A 17,830-nucleotide genomic window follows, 5' to 3' on the forward strand; every position below is an offset into this window, starting at 1 on the left:
GAGCCTTTTATACATTGTCGTGTTTCTTTAGAAATAAACAACGGACAAAAATAGTCTTTAAACGCTTCAGATGTAAAGTTATTCGCTGTCAAGTGCCGTAAAAAAAAAAATGGCGGTCAGTGGAATGCTAACAGGAGGTGATCGCTTTGTAGCAACAAAATGGCGCCATCGGAGGTTCGAGTTCTGAAGCGAAGCTTACCCCCTTGGTCTCACCTTAAGCAAGTAAACAAGCTCAGCCTGCTATTCTTCATGTACAAATCTCCTGTAAAGGGATTCTATAAGACACCTCAGTCTAATTCAATCCCAGACTTATTAAAGGGAATCCATTTAGAGGGATTTTTTTAAAAGCAATGTGTCTTATTGAGTTCAGTGGTTTAATTAAGTACAGTGGTTAATACGGCTAGCTCTAATGAACTGAACGTGAGACGCATATTTGGTAACGAGGCATAAACCATTACAAAACGGCAGCGCTACAGGCGCTCCCATTGACTCTCCATTTCAAAGCCGACTATATCATCATCATGCCCTTTATTGAGTGGAATCACGGTTTGTCATTAGAGCAAACAACATTATGGATCTATGGACTGCACTTGTGTAAATAAATATGAGGACTCAAACAAGACTCTACTACGTGCTCGACGCAGCGGACGCGGGTTTGACTCCGACCTGCCGCCCTTTGCTCAATGTCATTCCCCCTCTCTCTCCCCTTTTATGTCTCCATCTGTCCTATAAAAATAAAGGCTTAAAATGGCCAAATAATAATCTTCAAACAAACAAATAAAGCATAAATCTAACCACTGTTTTACTTGTCCAAGTATGGGACATGCTTGGAACATTACAAGCAACGTTGCCCTGAGACAACATTTTCCAACAACTCACAGAGCTCATGTTACCTTAATGAGCTAGATAGCTACTAGGACTAGAAATTAGTTTTGTATCGTTTTGTTTTTTAAAAATCTGAGCGGCATTTCTTCTCAAAATGTTGACAGAAAATCATTTCAAATCTAGTGAGCGTCCAAAGGTCAAATGCGGAGTGCGCTACCGCTAATCAACCCACCTATTGATCCAGAACAACAATTTGAACTCCTTATTTAATTACCTACATCTATGACACAAAGTAGACAGATATTGATTTTAACGATAACCATTTTGACAAGGACCTTCAGAGATACTGTGACAATCCTATGGCACCGAAATAGGCTGTGCCTTTCTCTGATTCATCATAACCAAAAAAGTCCTGCGCTAGAAATAAAATAATCAATGATCTGACTTATTGCATCTGAATTCAAAACAGTGGACCCCAGCTGTTTCAATGTAGAGCACATTGGTTTTGCTGATTTCTAACAGAAAACAGTCTGATTAGCAGGTTCATCTGGACATTGAGCGAGTATCATTCTCTAATGACGGCCAGTGTGTTCGAGATAGATAAGGTTGTTATTAGATTAACAGCTATAGGGATCATAAATATTCTTTCAACAAAGTCATGCGATCAGGTCCCACACAATAAAATGCAAAGCTAAATATTAACCAGAAACAAAACAGTAATTCATTGGATCACTTTGTAGAATTCCAGGTACATCTAGTCTGCGAAGGCAGCAAGATAAAAAGAGCTGAAATAACAAAGCAAAAAGGTGTGGATTTATCATTAGATGATAAGCTGTGACTCCGCAATGGCTTTCGTGAATAAACAGTACATTGTACAATTCTGTCTACTCAATTTCCCAAGTGTTGACATTAACTCGTATTCCAGGTTCGGCATCAAACCAGCAACATTAATTCATTTGCATTACCTAATTAGAAAATGTATTTCAAAAGATAAACCCAAATGCTGGCACGCCCATGTCATCTCTGGCAACCACTGTGTTCTTTAAGAGACGAGATCCCAGAAGCAGCCCTTGCCACCATCACCCCAGCAGGATCTGAAGGAAACATAATTGAACACATGACATGCAAATGAACGATGTGTTAAAAATTCCTCTTCATCATGGGGGGATGTATTTTGGCAACAGCAACCACACCTCCCCTGTTGTGCTTGTGGTTCTAGTTTGAAAAGAAATATACAGCCACCCCCTATTTTCTCTCCCTCTTTCTCTTCATTTCCCCTCCACGGCTTACACCCAACCCCCCTTACGTGTTTTGACAATAACCAATTACAGGCGCAGGAATGTGAGGTGAAATCTGTGGCCTGGAGCCTGTAGGTTTTATATCAGACTCCACACTGATATGATAGTAAGAACATGGGTGGGGAAGCTATAAAAACAACCCTTTGCTTCACCTTTCCATATTTTTGGAGCTTGTGGAAAATGACAGCCATAGTGGCGGCTGGTAGTGTCAAGCTACCGCCGGCAGACTAATGAAAACAATCATGCAGAGCCGTGGGAGTTCTGGCTGTTTTCAGGACAACAGTGCACAGCACAGCTCACTGGTGCAGCCACACATGAGAAGCAGCGTGCAGCTCGAGCTGAACATAATGAAAATGAACTCAAACTAGTCTGCACTAATGAGTTTTTACCATGAGACTGAAGGCATCTCTCTGGCTAACTAAGCGGCTAACTAGTCCCCTGCTGGGGCCCAGCTGCTGGAAGGATAGTACAGTAATGAGCAGAGTCTTTTACTTATTTCCTGTTGTAGTTGAGCCAAGTCGGAAAGGCATCACCGATGGCTCAGAGCTGTGTTGGATGTGTCAGATTTGGTTTAAAATGCTGCCTAGGACAAAACAGGCTCAACATTTTTCTTGAATCAAATACAACACAGCAAATCAGCACTGCAATACAAAACAGGTTCCTGTTTGGGGACAAAATCCCAACATGCTGTGCTTCTAACAAAGCCAGCAGTGCTATAGCATCTACTGTCTGCCTGCACATAGCTCAGTCATAAAAGACTGCAAATGAGGGAGTGTCTTCAGAGAGCAAGGCGTTTTCCCTCTCCGGGGAGGACAGATCTGATGATCAAATCCTTTCCGGTCTCCTTGTTGAGCCCTTCTCTGCGGCAAACAGAGGGTCTCTCATGTGTCACACTCTGCTGCCCAGCAGTTTTGATAAAAGGCCTAAAAATGTACAGCCCAGAGATTGCAATTGCAAAAGGTAAACAAGGAAATGTGGAACTAATTACAGACAAATTCTATATGTACAATCCCTGACACACATTTTAGGAAACCTCATTCTGTGCAGCAATGCCAATCAACTGACAGAGTAGTATACTATAACCAGGTGAAGGTAAATACATTTTAATAAATGTACTTTGAATATGTTCTTTAAAACCACAAAGACAGCAGAGCAGCCGGTGCGATTAATAAATAAATAAATAAAAACATGGATATACAAACAGGGCCATCCAGTGTGGTTGTTTTCTAAAGCACCTGTGTTATTTCTATGAGGATAACAAATTAGTAATTGTGCACAGACACAGCACATGTAGGAAGCCCAAAGGGAACGCAGACTCCCAGTTTTAAAAATACATATCCCCATAATGTATATTTGTCTTCTGTTTAGGCTCCAGATGCAGAGAGACTGAAAGCGGGGAGGAAGAGGGTTCGAACAATTCAGAGTTCACCAGCAGTGAAATAGACGTTTGTGTGAAGAGCCACCCACTGACTAGGGTGAGCCTACAAAAGAGAAACACTGTGATATTCAGCCCTGGGACACATCATTATTATGATTACCCTGATCTCTAACCTAATTTGCCTCCATGTCTTGGTTCTCTAGGAGAAGCAGAGAAAACACTTGTCAATGTCTGCCTGTGATCCCTGCTCCTTCTTATCCGAAAAAACAACTGTCTCACTGAACAACGTACCATGAGACAGGGAGGCCCAGAGGACGAGTGGGCAGATATAGGAGGAACTAGGCTGCATGTTGCTCAATTATCATCACCATGTGTAGCTAGCACTATATTTCAAAGACTTGTGGTGCATTAATGAAAGAGTTTGTTATAGAGATGGCCCGATACCACTTTTTTGCTTCCCGATACCGATTCAGATACCTGAACTTGCATATCGGCCGATACAGAGTACCGATCCGATACCAGAGTGTCATATATTTCATTATGTTTTAACAGCTGTATACTACTATCCCTGTATGGATGTGATATGATTTCTATCTTTGTTGTCGGTCTGGCTCAGGTTAAACTCTTTGTGAAACATGAACAAACAAACAGTGAATGCCCCAGAACTTTCTTTTATTCTCCAGTTTGACAGTCAGTTATAACGGAAAAAGAACAGAAATAAACTACTTTAATGTAGATTTTCTTTAGGGCTTTATTACGTGGTATCGGATTGGTGCATAAACTCCAGTACTTCCCGATACCGATACCAGCGTTTTAGGCAGTATCGGAACATCTCTAGCTTGTTAACAGCTCCAGAGTAAATCACAACCACTTCCTTTTAAATCACAGTCTATGGATTTGGAGGGTCAAAGCTGAAAATGCCCTACATATATGGCATTGTCATCCAAAATACATCCACTTCTGTCAAAACACCAAATAGCTCTTCATAGTTGAAACTCTGCTGGCATCAAAGCAGACTAATTATGATAAACAAATACCCCTTCATTTTAAGTGAATGGTGTGGATAGGTCTCTGGCTGAGCACAAAAAAGGCTTTGGCAGTGTTTAGGGGAGTGCGATTGTCAACAGTGTGCTTTGCCAGTGCGGCAACATATCGTATGACAAAATGCTGCAATGATTAGCAACATACAGCATTGCTTAGTTTGGGGAATTCATGAAAAGCTTACACATTAAACCAAAGAAAGAAAGCATATATTTTGAGATATGACTTGCTTCTATTCATACATAACACCCTGCTACTCAGTGAAAATGTTTCACAGCTCTTATAGATTATATCTCCAGAGCTGAAGGTCAGTGTGACAAAGTCATGGTGTGTTTTGCATGTGTTTTCTTACATGGATGAATCAATCCAATCTCCCCAAGAGGACCAGGCCTATTATATTATCTACTCAAAATGATTATTGATGACTAGGATTCATGGTCTGATGGAAAATATCTTACGTGATGACAATATAAACAGGGCGGAAGTGACCATCTAACTTGTTTAAAGAGCATAATAACATTAATCAAATGCCAAGCACTTTTCAGTTATGCGATATGAGGATTTCATTGGAGAGTTGACATCTGGAACAACAGCTTTTAACAGTATTATAAAAAATGAAACGCCCTATTAATCAAACGGTGTCATTACAGCAGCCATAACAATCTGCCCTCTTTAAAATGAATAGATTAATAGCAGCCAATTACACATTGCCACACATACCAATCACAATTGTCTTGGCAGCGCTAAGCTCCCGATGCAGCAACGGTGGCTCTGCAAAATAGTCTCAGAACTTGTTTCGGGGAAACAGCTGGATAACGTTACATGGTTAAACGTAATTTGCTTACTAATGTATTGCTGTATGTACTTGGTCCACAGCAATCCCGACCTAATGGTCCTGAAAGCGTTGGCAGAATGGCTCTCCATCTATTGTTGCCAAAGAAATATTTCTGGTAGGGCTGCACAATATATTGTTTTTTTTTTAAATCGTGATCACAATATCAAAGACTGCAACATCTCGCATAATAGGCCTATCAATACCAGTCTCAGATTTAAAACTCATCTACTTAAGGCTTTACTTAATCCTATATGGTTTTTTTTTCTGTTGGGCTTCATCACTATTGTTTCCAATCAGCAGCCTGTCGGAAATATGAGAAAGCTGAATACTGCATGTAAAAGTTTAAAGTGCTCATATTATGCTTTTTGGCTTTTTCCCTTTCCATCATTGTGTTATATATCTTTTTTGTGCACATTATAGGTTTACAAAGTGAAAAAGCCCAAAGTCCACCCCAAAGGGACCATCTTCCAGAGAAAACACAGTTTATAAACTGCTCCAAACAGCTCTATTGTAGTCCAGCCTTTACTTCCGTGACAAACTTGCATCACTTTGTAACACACGTTATAACACACGTTATAATGCTCGCCTAGCTTCTAGCATGGCACTCCATCATGCTCTGCAACTGACAAGCTAGCAGTACTTACTGCGCATGTGCGACTCCCAACAACGATGCAACAGAAGTGAGATGCCTCACTCTGTAGCTAAAACAGAGAGCTCAACACACAGGGTGAAAAGAGGAGCTGCAGCAATATGCAGTACAACAAAAATATGGTGTTTTCTGAAAATTAGATATTTTTGCTTATCCTTCCATCTAAGGGCTTTGTGTTTTGTTTTATCTAAACCATATCCTCACCTCTTTTTTTCCCCCCCCACACAGAATTGTGAAATACCATCACATAACAGCAGCTGAAATTACATCCTTAAAGTGATGGTTTGGAGTAATTTCACCCTAGGGTCCTTTGCACCATGACCTCGAGCCAAACACCCCCCCCAGAAGTTTTTTTTCCAGCTGGGTCTAGCATTGGAAGAGTTAGCGTAGCAGCGTTATCAGCTGAATAGCTTAGCGCAGGGGCTAATGGACCCACGTTTGTATCTGGTAAATGACCCCACTAATAATGCCCAAAATGATACCAAACGTCTACAGTAGTACATATAGGTTATGTACTCATAAAACGATGGATTGGAAAGTTTGTAAGTACACCAGAAGTTTATGAACACTTGCCTGCTGGCTTCTGCTCTCTGCTGTTGTTGCTGCTGCCGGCAGTAAGACGAGTGCTTAGGGCTGTCTACAAATTACTACACCGAAAAGAGATGCAACAAAAATATTTTTTAATTTAACTTTTTTTTTTTTAACTAAGTGCTGTAGTATAACTAGCAGGAGACAAGTAATAACTGAGGTAAGTTTGGAGACATTATCTTATTTAATCATTAAATTAATAAATATTTTTGTTGCATCTCTTTTCGATGTAGTAATTTGTAGACGGCCCTAAGCACTCATCTAACTGCAGGTAGCAGCAGCAGCAGCAGCTGCAGCAACAGAGAGCAGAAGAGAGCAGGCAAGTGTTCATAAACTTCTGGTGTACTTACAAACTTTCCAATCCCTCATTTTATGAGTACATAACTATTTGTACTAGTGAAGAAGTTTGGTATCATTTCGGGCATTATTAGTGGGGTCATTTACGAGATACAAACGTGGGTCCATTAGCCTCATTAGCTAAGCTATTCAGCTGATAACGCTGCTACGCTAACTCTCCCAATGCTAGACCCAGCTGAAAAAAGCTTCTGGGGGGGGTGTTTGGCTCGAGGTCATGGTGCAAAGGACCCTAGGGTGAAATTACTCCGAACCATCACTTAAACACTGACAGGAATTCAATAAGATGAAGCATGTTCAAGGTCCATCCCCTCATTTTATTCCAACATATTGCAAGATCAATGCAGCCTTTAACCTTGGTCATTTATAGCAGCTCTGATTATCATCCCATACATTAGCGCTTTCTGCTGCTCGCCTGAGCCTTACATACCTATCAGCATGCAGGTCATGTCAGCTGAGCTAACCCCTGACTGTGGGCTCACTGCCGCTCCAACTGTGCTCATTTAGGCACATTTACACAGTCAAAAAAAAGGCCTCAACACTACGAAGCTTCCCAAAGAGTCAGAAGATAAAAAGGTGCTTTTGATGAAATAGACCTGAACTCGGTCTTCATGCCACATCCTTTTCAGCGCAACACAAAAAGTGACAATGCAAACATTGAATTAATGCTTGTCTCTGTCACTTCAGGCCTTTGTGATGCGATCAGCACACTTTTAATTATTACAAGCCTCAGGAACACTGATGTTAAAAGGAACCTTGGAGCATATAAGACTTTGAATGAATAAGATAGGAGTGATGCTGACTACTTTGTGCAGTGCAAACAACTGGTGGTGTGTAAAATTGTTTCTCTGTATTTACTTTACACAACAATCAAATAAAATAAGCCATCCTTTTGAATAAGCCTATTGTACTTGTGTGAAAATGTTTATTGGAGTTACTCCAGTGCCTTCGAACAGCATCATGTTACTAAGAACACAATGAAAATATTGAAGGGCTGACATGATGATCACACACACAACTCCCTGTGTAGCAGCTTTGAAAGAATGAATAGGAAATGGGCTGCTTTAGTAAGCATCCATTATTCATTAAGCACTGTACTCCTCCATGTCAACAACCTCTGTAGTGACACAGTCAAACCATTATTTCATCTTTCACTCATTCGTTGCTTCACTCTGTCTAATGCAGTCACACCCAGCTTTCATATATGATCAGCTGCCAGTTTCTTAAGAGCCTGTAAACTCTAAACCATCCAACAAAACACTTTATAATCCAGCTGTATTTGATGTCACTGTTTAAAGAACATGATCCGACACTGATGTTTCTGCAAAGGCAGGAGCCTACGGTGTAAGCTGCAGCTGGTCATCGTGGCATTTTGTGGAGGCGCAAGAGAAAAATCACTGTGTGTGCTGATAAATTGCACACAAACAAACAAATCTGACAAGTCAGAAGACTGGATGGGACCTTGATGCGTCTCCAGCCAGGCTTTATAGTTTATGGTGCTGCAGAAATGAGGGAAGATAATCACTCTTTCTATATGCACCATCACCATGTAAGACACAACACTCGCCTGTTGCTTTTGGAATCCTTAAATGTTTGCGAACAAGTACATTGAAGTTCCATGTTTAAGAGAAATATTTTAGAGGGTCAATAAACCAAAATTTTTTCCCATGTGATATTTTTTTTATAAAAAAATATGAATCAATTTTTGGAATTCTATGAATCGATTTTGAATTGGTAGAGCTTGAATCGCAATTCGAATGTGAATCGATTTTTTTGGACACCCCTATTAACCATGCATGAACACATGTACAATAAGCCTCAGTTTCACACTATTTGCGTCATCTTTAACCCCAGAGACATGATTGTAAACATCAAGCTATCTAGGAATGTGTGGGTGTTACGTCTTATGTGCATATAAGATGAGAAGGGAACAGCCTTCAAGGGAAAATCCACAATAGCTGAATATTTCTTTTCCTGACTGTTAAAGCAATATCAAGCATGTTATCAGCTTGTGGGTTGCCCATTGTTTTCCACAAAAATTATTTGTTTATCCTAGTTGTTCATTCAGATTAAATAAAGTGGACTGAAACATGTTTTAAGCCAGAGCTGGAGAGGTTTGCTTTCACTTTCGTTAAAATTAGGCCACATAGCACAGGGATTTAATCTCTTCTGGGCTCCACCCTGCTTTCCTTCAGCAGGTCACCAAATTAGGTTGCCATATTTTGGCCTAAAACAAAAAAAAAGAACAAAAAGAAGAATGTCAGAGCTCAATTGAATATGAGTTATCATGTTAAAATCCCAGCTGTCAACATGCTGCCCCCACCAGCAGCTGGGTAAAGTATGGGACTGTGTGACTATAATAAAACATTTTTGGCAGTCTGCTGCCTTTTTGGCTATTTCTACAAGCTAAAACGAGCAGACAAAAACATTCAGACCTTGAAGGTTTTCAACAATGTGTTTCCCCCTCTTTGGACACTCATAAAACAACTGCAAGGTCACCAGCTCAATCTCCAAAAATGTGTCTTGTAAGAGCTTTGTGGTGTACTTTGTAATGTGCTCATGTAGTGACTGACAGTAATACAATAGAGAAACTATTTGTTGCCTGGAGGGCGGAATACTCCCATATTACTACTGGGCAGCTGTTGTGGAGTGACATCATGCAGTACGTCCCTGGGCCATATTCTCTTATTCAAACCAGAAGGGCTTGACCTAGTGGTTCCCAACCTGGGGTTCAGGATCCCCCAAGGGGTCCAAGATAAATCTGATGGGTCACAAGATGACTACAGTGACAAAGACTTTTCTCTGGTTCTGCACTTGGCCTGCAAAACTCTGGACACTTTGACCTCTTCAGGGGCCTGTTTCAGGAATGAGGTTTAACAAACTCTGAGTCTAACCCTGAACTCTGAGTTGATTTACCCTGAGATAGGAAAGTCTGAGTTTTTGGTTCCAAAAGAGCTGATTTGAGTTGGTTCAATCAACTCAGATACCCTATTTCCACCAAGGCAGAGCTGGTGCTGGTTCGGAGCCAGAGCCTAGTTTCAAATCGGTTCTTTGTTTTTCGACCACCAAAGCACCAGCTCCGAAACAGTAAAAGTGGTTATAGTGTATTTTTTTAAGATAATTTGTTGGGGCTTTTCCCTTTATTATAGTGAGAGTGGATACACATGAAAGGGGGAGAGAGATTGGGGATGAGACGCAGCAAAGGGCCGCAGGTCGGATCCGAACCCGGGCCGCTGCAGGACTCAGCCTACATGGGGCGAACGCTCTTAATGGGTGAGCTACTATGTGTCTTTACTAATATGCTCCTCATCATCAATGTTGAAAACTGCCGTTTGCAAAAAAACTTATAGGACACAAAGAATCTGCTGGGATGTAAGAGCATGTCCTCGATGGGTAACGTTAATGAGGACGGATAAAGTTATGTAGGCTACATAACTGATAGACTGGGAAGAAAAGCGATACCGCTCAAAAAGGTAGTTATCTGGAAATGAAAATACATCTATAGTCGAGGTCTCAATATCACCTGCCGACGTATGTTTAACTCCCTGCAAAGTAACACAGCTTCTTCATCCACGGGATAGTCGAAAAAAAGGACATGCTGTTTGAGGAAAAAAACTTTTATTCTGCCTAACAGAGTTATTAAACCAACAGTTTATTTTTATTCATGCAGATGACAAAACTGCGCTAAAATGCGCCTGATACAGACTGAATGAATGAATGAGGAAATGAAAGAGCGCTGTGTCAGAAGGAGGAGACGGAGAGAAACTTGAGGTTTATTGAAGAAAATCTGCTCCCGACCTGGTTAGGTTCACAGGCTCAGTTACCATAGTAACTGGCTCTGAGATTAAGATAACTCTCTTTCTGAAACGGGCTGGAGTAACCTCTCTCTCTCTCAGGTTTGATTAACCTCCCTTTCTGAAACAGAAAAAACAGAGTTTCCCTCATCTCAGGGTTAACAAACTCAGAGTTTTCACTAAACCTGCTTTCTGAAACGGACCCCAGGCTTCTAGTGAAACAGGTGGAGACAGAAATCTCTCATTGGTTGAACTGCTCACAATCCAGGGGCACGTTAAGGCCATAACCTGGTCGCAAGCATTTCCTTTCCTCATCATCCCCTGGATTTAAAGTGACCACAGTGGCCAACAATAAATACAACTGAATATAATCTGTTTCCAATTTAAACTCCAGTATTGCAATCAAATGTCACGTTTAGTCCAAGTAACAGTCCAAAACCCCAAATATTCAATTCACTATAATGTTAGAAAAGCACCAAATTCTCACATTTGACCCAAAGTCATCAAATGTTTGTCCTTTTATCTTGAAAAATGACTTGAATCAATCAACAAAATATTTTCTGATTACAGTTCTTTCCATTGACTAATCAATTAACCGACTAATTGTTGTAGTTCTAGCTGACTCAATACAGAAAGGTTTTGTAAGGGTTGTGGTGCTTTTTTGGAATGGCAGATTTAATTTTAACTTCTCAAAACATTATCTCTCTTTTGTGAATCATGTGCTCGGCCCTGCGGTTATCTCAGAGGAGCAACTTACAAGGCCTCCTTTAAGCAGATGGTGGATGAGTTCTGACGCATCTGAAAAGCAAGAAGCCTTGATCTCTGTCCAGCTGATTGAGTCTTAAACACAACAGATAGAAAACAAACTGAAATCTGCACCGCTTGAGTTTGTACATATTCAGCATCAATCACTAGCCACAGCCTTATCTCACATGCCTTTGCAATCACGTGCATCAGTAGTGCTGGCCCTGGGTGTAACACAGATCGGGGGTGTGTGTGTGTGTGTGTGTGTGTGTGTGGGCTGCAGGTAGCTGTTTGCACAGCCATGACTGTCCTTGCCCGGCCCACGTGTTAGGCCTCCTCTGACAGAGACACACCTTCTCAGTGTCTCAGAGGTCCCACCTCTCTGGAGGCTGCGGGGCTTTCCTGATCCTATCCTCCAAACAGGAAGCAATACACCGCTCACATGCTCGGTTTCTGCTTTCCCTGGTTTTGCAGTCACTTTTGCTATTCTGGCCCTGTTTCCAAGCATAGTTTGTTAAAATACAATGTCACATCTAATACAAGCTGTACAACCACCCCCAACAACCCCTCCCATTAATTATTAGTTTGTTTTAAATCCATTTGCCTGGTTAAGTGAGGGTTAATTTTTTTCTCACTCTGCATGAACATGTTTTATCATTGCTAAATCATTTAAGCGTGATGTCAAAATCCAAAGGTTGACTGCAGGGTTTGTATTCTGTAGTACTAGTATTCTGTAGTACTAGCCACAAGCACAAACAAGCCTACGGTTGCAGCATACTTAACAAGCTTCCACTGAGGCAAGCAGAAAAATAACAGGATGGGTACAAATGCTGTTTGCATCAAAAGTAGGATCTTACTGTGACAATCCCCTTGTCTTATTCACGAACCCCTCTCCAAGGCAGACGGTTTCTGCCGGCACATATCTGACAAGTTGTGGGTCACACCAGGCTCATCCCTAATTGTCATAACTTTATACCAATTAGTTCCTTCTACACCTATTTTGGGATTAAAAGCACACCTTTAAGCAGAGTGTAGTTAATGTGGTTGTAGCCTCAGACAGCGCACAGCACAGCGTGGAGTCTCACAGCTCAAAGTTAGTGTTTCCTAGACTTAGAGAGAGGTGGCGGAGAGATAGAGGGTGGGCGAGCTGCAGGGATTTAGCGGTTAGAAACTCCAGATAAGCGCAACTCATTCCTCTCCACCTCGCAGAGGATTTCATTAATCACCACATCTGTTCGTTTCGCACAGCACACCCACGCTCAAATAACATACACTTTACAAGCATTCCAACATGCATTTTTACAGTTCTAACTATAGCCAACAAAACTACAAAAGAACATCTTGGCAGTGTGTTAAATAGCAATTAAATGCAGGTTGAAAATAGCTACTGTAATTATAAACCTGTCGCGTTTCTTTGCATTTTATTCAGACTTAGACATTATACAAACAACATGCCTTCTCCCAGGGAAATACATCAATAACACAATCATTGCACACAATCATTGCACACAAAATAGAGTTGATATTCAACTGGAGCCAAATATGAATTCTAACAAGATGAAAGCTGACTCAATCTGCAGACAGCACTCAGAAGTTAAATGTTATTTCTTCCTGCTTCCTTCCACAGTCTCATTTTTCTTGGTGAGCACGGACTATTTGTTTATTCCAATGCATCCTCATTAGCTTTTGCCACAGTAATTGCCATTCTTCCCAGGGTCTATACTGTATAATTGAAATGGAAGTCACACTGAAAAAGTCTAGACAGTAAAATCAAGGTAAATGAGGATACATCTTGTGACTGCTACGCATATGAAACTGAAAGACCGTTTAATTTAGTCAGGTCTGTAATGATAAATCTGGAAAATGTTTTTTTAAATGTGTCCTATGTAGTTGATTGTCGGCTAAAGTCTGGTTGCTGGTTCCGTTAAATAAAAGCTCTGGGTTTGCTTTCTTGGCATGTTCAATAGGTTTGGTCTGAGTATTAAAGTTACAGTAGACTGAAGAGACGTCAGGTTTCTCTGAAACAGTTGTCTTTTTAATGGAAATAACAACTGGACGTCACAGCAACCAGTGACACATTTCAGTGATGGTACCATATGGACAGTGAGGTGATGATCTCGCAACCTTCAAAATGAGATGAGAGTAATTTCTTATCGTCAGGAGTGACAAAAGTTAAACTTTCCCTATTCAAATTGCCTTCTTTTTCTCATTTATTTTGATCCTAGAGACAGCCTTGCTGCAGTACCTGTCCCTGTCAGTCAGACTACAAGATGCATTAAAGTAATTTAGCAGCATCTCTCTGACATTGAACTCAGCACATTGTCCATGTTGCCATGTTATACATACACTAACAGCACAGCATTTAACCCACAAAATCTGTATACACAGGTCCTGTTAGCACCACAAATGACAAAAGTATGCAGAATATTTTCACTATGAGTGAGTTTGTTTCATAATGAGTCTTTTTCAGGAATAGAAATTGTCAAAGTCCCAAAGTTCTCTTGTTAATGGTTTGTGAAGTACAATCTTGATGGTGTCTTGGTATATTTAACTTTTAATTTACATAGACTGATTAGACAAATGTCAGACTCGGTTTATCTCCCCTTCCCTTTAGCCAGCACCCTACTATGGACAATCTGCTCCAAGGATGCTGATGTGTTGCTGACCCTGACCCCTGTCCTCCCCCAGGGAGATTGATATCATGTCCAGTGATTATTGTATTTCATACCAAGACTTCATTAAAATCTGTGCAGCCAACACGTTTAGAAACCAAAACAAGAGTCAACATCTCAAGACATAACTCAAAAACCTTGAAGAGCCCTCCTAACAAGTCTTAGCAGATCCATCCATGATAACCAATAGCCTCTGTTCGTGTTCACAGACATGTTGAAACTGGCTCAACTGCAGCCCACCAAGACAAACAGTGAGTCACCAAATATGAAGAAAAGATGGACAATCTCCACTGTGATGAATGCAAAAGAAAAAAAAATTAAATGAAAGACCACGAAATGAGAACAGAAACTCCAAACGAGTTCCATTAAACCACATTGACACACCGGGTTGACTGGAAGTCGCTGCAGGTTGTCAAACAGAGAGAGAGAAAACCCATGATTTAAGCACACGAAAAAACACTTTCGGAATGTAAGGTATTCACTTAACGAGGAACGAAGAATGTATTCACTGCCACATTAAAGCTGAAAACGCACCTGAAATGGACGAAAAAATCAGCCGTGCGCTGCTGTGACGGACAGGTAACACGGCGTTTTGTGTGACCGAAAAATGACTAAAAATGTGGCGTGTCCCGCGCCAATAAATAAGATGCAAAAACGGCGCGATGACATGAATGAATCTTATGACTCACCTTGATGGCACCGACATTAAGTCCTGAGCGTAGATTGTGTTGGAAAAGGCGAGGCGACGCTTCAGTGTTGCCGCCTGTCACCGGGAAGGAGGAGTTTGTGTTTACTCCAACATAACAACTGGCTGTCAGCGTGCACACGGCTCCTCTCCCGGTCTGACGGAGAAAGGGAGCCACGGTCTGGCCACACACTTTATTACAACATGTGGGTTTGTCCAGTTTGTCCCAGAGTGACTTTAAAAATGTTTAACACTTGGGTCTATTGGTCAAAAACCACACTGATAATTATTGCGGAGTGTAGGCTATTGTAATGAGTTTGGGATTTAGGTTTTATATAATAGTTAGCCTACATCATTATTTGTAATGTAATGTGACCTGGCTTCTTTATTATCTCTACCTAAAATAATATATGTATGTATATATAAGCAATACATAGCCTTTGTATTACAAACATGTATGAAAGAGCTGAATATAACCCTGCACTAACATTATGAATGTTTTGCTAATTACACCCAAACATACTGTGTAATAAAAAATGTATGGTATACATTTAGCAAACGCATAAATACATTTATTACCAAGAACCAGGAAGTCCCGAAGCTTTATAGCTCCATTGTCTTCATGTCTTCAAATCAACGGCACCAACTAGGTGGCTTACAGTGTAAAATGACAGTTATACAGGCCAGAGGTCAGTTTTCCTGTTTACCTAACATATCCTCAGTTTTCTGTGAAATGATACCAACCCCTATCATGGCTTTAGTGATGACACATACATATGATCAAATAATCATTCCTTTTCCAGTAACTCTTTTTTTTTTTTTTTTTTGACACAGGTAAATAATTAATCTGCATCATGTTTTATGACCCTACAATTTCAAGAATAGGACTTTGGTTCCAAGACTGTGAACGTGGTTCCCTCACACCAGAGAGGTGTGTGTAGGCACTGAACAACAGGAACTAGAAATATCAATTGTCTTTTTATAAAGCAGCTTTTATTTGTCCTGAAGATGCTTTGTTCAGTTTTAGTTGAGTATCCATTGTTGGCCCTTTGGAAAATATTTCACAACCCTCACTCTAGATATGATTTTCCTTTGCAGTCTGAGCCCAGACATGACACAATTATTAAACTGTGGAGGAAATTGGTGTCATACCATGACAACCAGCTCTGTGTTTTCCTTTCAAACCAAAGGTCACTGCCATAATCAAGAGATTTTATGACCAGCAGTCATCTCCACCCAGGAAGGTAACTCATACACAGAATCTTTAGAGGATTCGGAGGCTTCATCAGTGCTTTAGTGAAGAGACGCTGGGATTTAGATTTAACTAGTGCAACTAGAATACAGCGATAATGCCTTCCACTAAGAAGACTCTGCATTTTATGTGCAGTGCGCTGGCTACTGCCTTATCTGTTGGGGTGATGGGGTACTGCATGTCAACACAGTGGGCTACAATGACCATGGAGTGCACACAAATTGGAAATAGCTTCTCCGATGGAACTGCTGTGATCACTTTGGAGCTTTTTGTTGGGATTTTAAACAGAAACTTTTGCCCGTCGTTTGGAGGCCAGGATTCTTTTCAAGGTAAATTTCACAGGCTCTCTAAGGGCCAGTTCACCGGAAGATAGTTTTCTCACTTACATACCTCTAAAATCTACACTCATAGTTTTGGTTTTATTTCCCCTGGTTTTTCTAGAAGCAGAGTCCCTGTAACTGTTACTATGGATAATCAAAAGAACACACCATGAACGTTTTTTGTATTGGAATGATTTATTTTGTCAAAAGTAATTTCAAAGGAAGCTCTTTACAGAGAGGTATCAGAGGGAGATATCTGAAAAAGTGGGTTAATGCGGAAATATATATATATATATATATATATATATATATATATATATATACACATATATATTTATTTTTTTGTTCTTTTTTTGAGCTGGCCCTTTAAAACAAGATATAATTACTGTGGACATACATAAATACTGCACAGTATCACCAGAGTTGACATTAATGTAACAACTGAATAACATCTTTCTTTCTTGCTGTCTATAATATTGTATAATGCATGTAAACTCTACTAAATTACATAACCATAACATGCTTGTACTGTGTGTGTGTGTGTGTGTGTGTGTGTGTGTGTGTGTGTGTGTGTGTGTGTAGTGATCCCTAAGTTGGTAGAAACAGGAGTTACCCCTGTAGTTCTGCACGCTTTGGTTTTGTGCCTGTTGGCCCTGTGTCTGCTGTTTTCTGCCTGCAGCATCCTTATCTCCCTCTACAACAGTGTCAGCAACCCTTATGAGACCTACATGGGGCCTGTTGGCATCTACGTCTGCAGCGCGCTCAGCGGTAAGTCCCACAAATGCACTTGGGAGTGGAATTGACAATAAAAATCAGCATATTTTTTGCATTGCACTGATAAAGATATTTAAATGGTGGTTGGGGTATCATTTCTTCTGTCTTTCTCTTGCAGCATGTTTGTCAGTTGTGGTCCTCATAATATTTGTGGTGAACGTCAGTGTGACCAGCATGGCAGAGGATGTGGTAAAGAAGTTTTCCCCAGATGCGGACCTAAGAAACAAATCTTCAGAGATGAAGCTAGGATATTACCTGGTCATCCTTTATACATTGCTCTCTCTTCTTGCCATTGCTTTGATCTACACGTACGACCATGCAGCCTACACACACAGGAGAGAACAGCAGAGGCCTACGGAAGATGCACCCAAGGAGATAATGATGTATTAGTGGCCTGCAATGGAGTCAGTTTTCTGTGACATTGATAAATCGACTGATAATCACTGATAAAAAAAGACTTTCTGCAGTAACTTATACTGTAATGGAGAATTACAGACATAAATCATCAGCTATACATACACCCAATGGCATTCTTTCATGTGTTGTGTCTAAAACAATATTTTGCATGAAACAAGTGAATGTAAATAAACAAATGTATTTTTATTTAGCCAATTTGGAATC

At 40.5% G+C, this 17,830-nt stretch overlaps 1 protein-coding gene across 1 annotated transcript; it reads left to right on the top strand.

Moving 5' to 3' along the window:
• The first annotated feature begins 16,141 nt into the window (after positions 1-16,141).
• On the top strand, positions 16,142-17,605 carry clrn3 (clarin 3). The gene is made up of 3 exons (XM_028566885.1): positions 16,142-16,444; positions 17,018-17,203; positions 17,328-17,605. Exons 1-3 carry the CDS (start codon positions 16,213-16,215, stop codon positions 17,597-17,599), a joined length of 690 nt encoding a protein of 229 aa, XP_028422686.1. The 5' UTR covers positions 16,142-16,212; the 3' UTR covers positions 17,600-17,605.
• Positions 17,606-17,830: the final 225 nt, after the last annotated feature.

The sequence above is a fragment of the Perca flavescens genome, chromosome 21 (assembly GCF_004354835.1).
Source record: "Perca flavescens isolate YP-PL-M2 chromosome 21, PFLA_1.0, whole genome shotgun sequence".
In the NCBI taxonomy this organism is placed as follows: domain Eukaryota; kingdom Metazoa; phylum Chordata; class Actinopteri; order Perciformes; family Percidae; genus Perca; species Perca flavescens.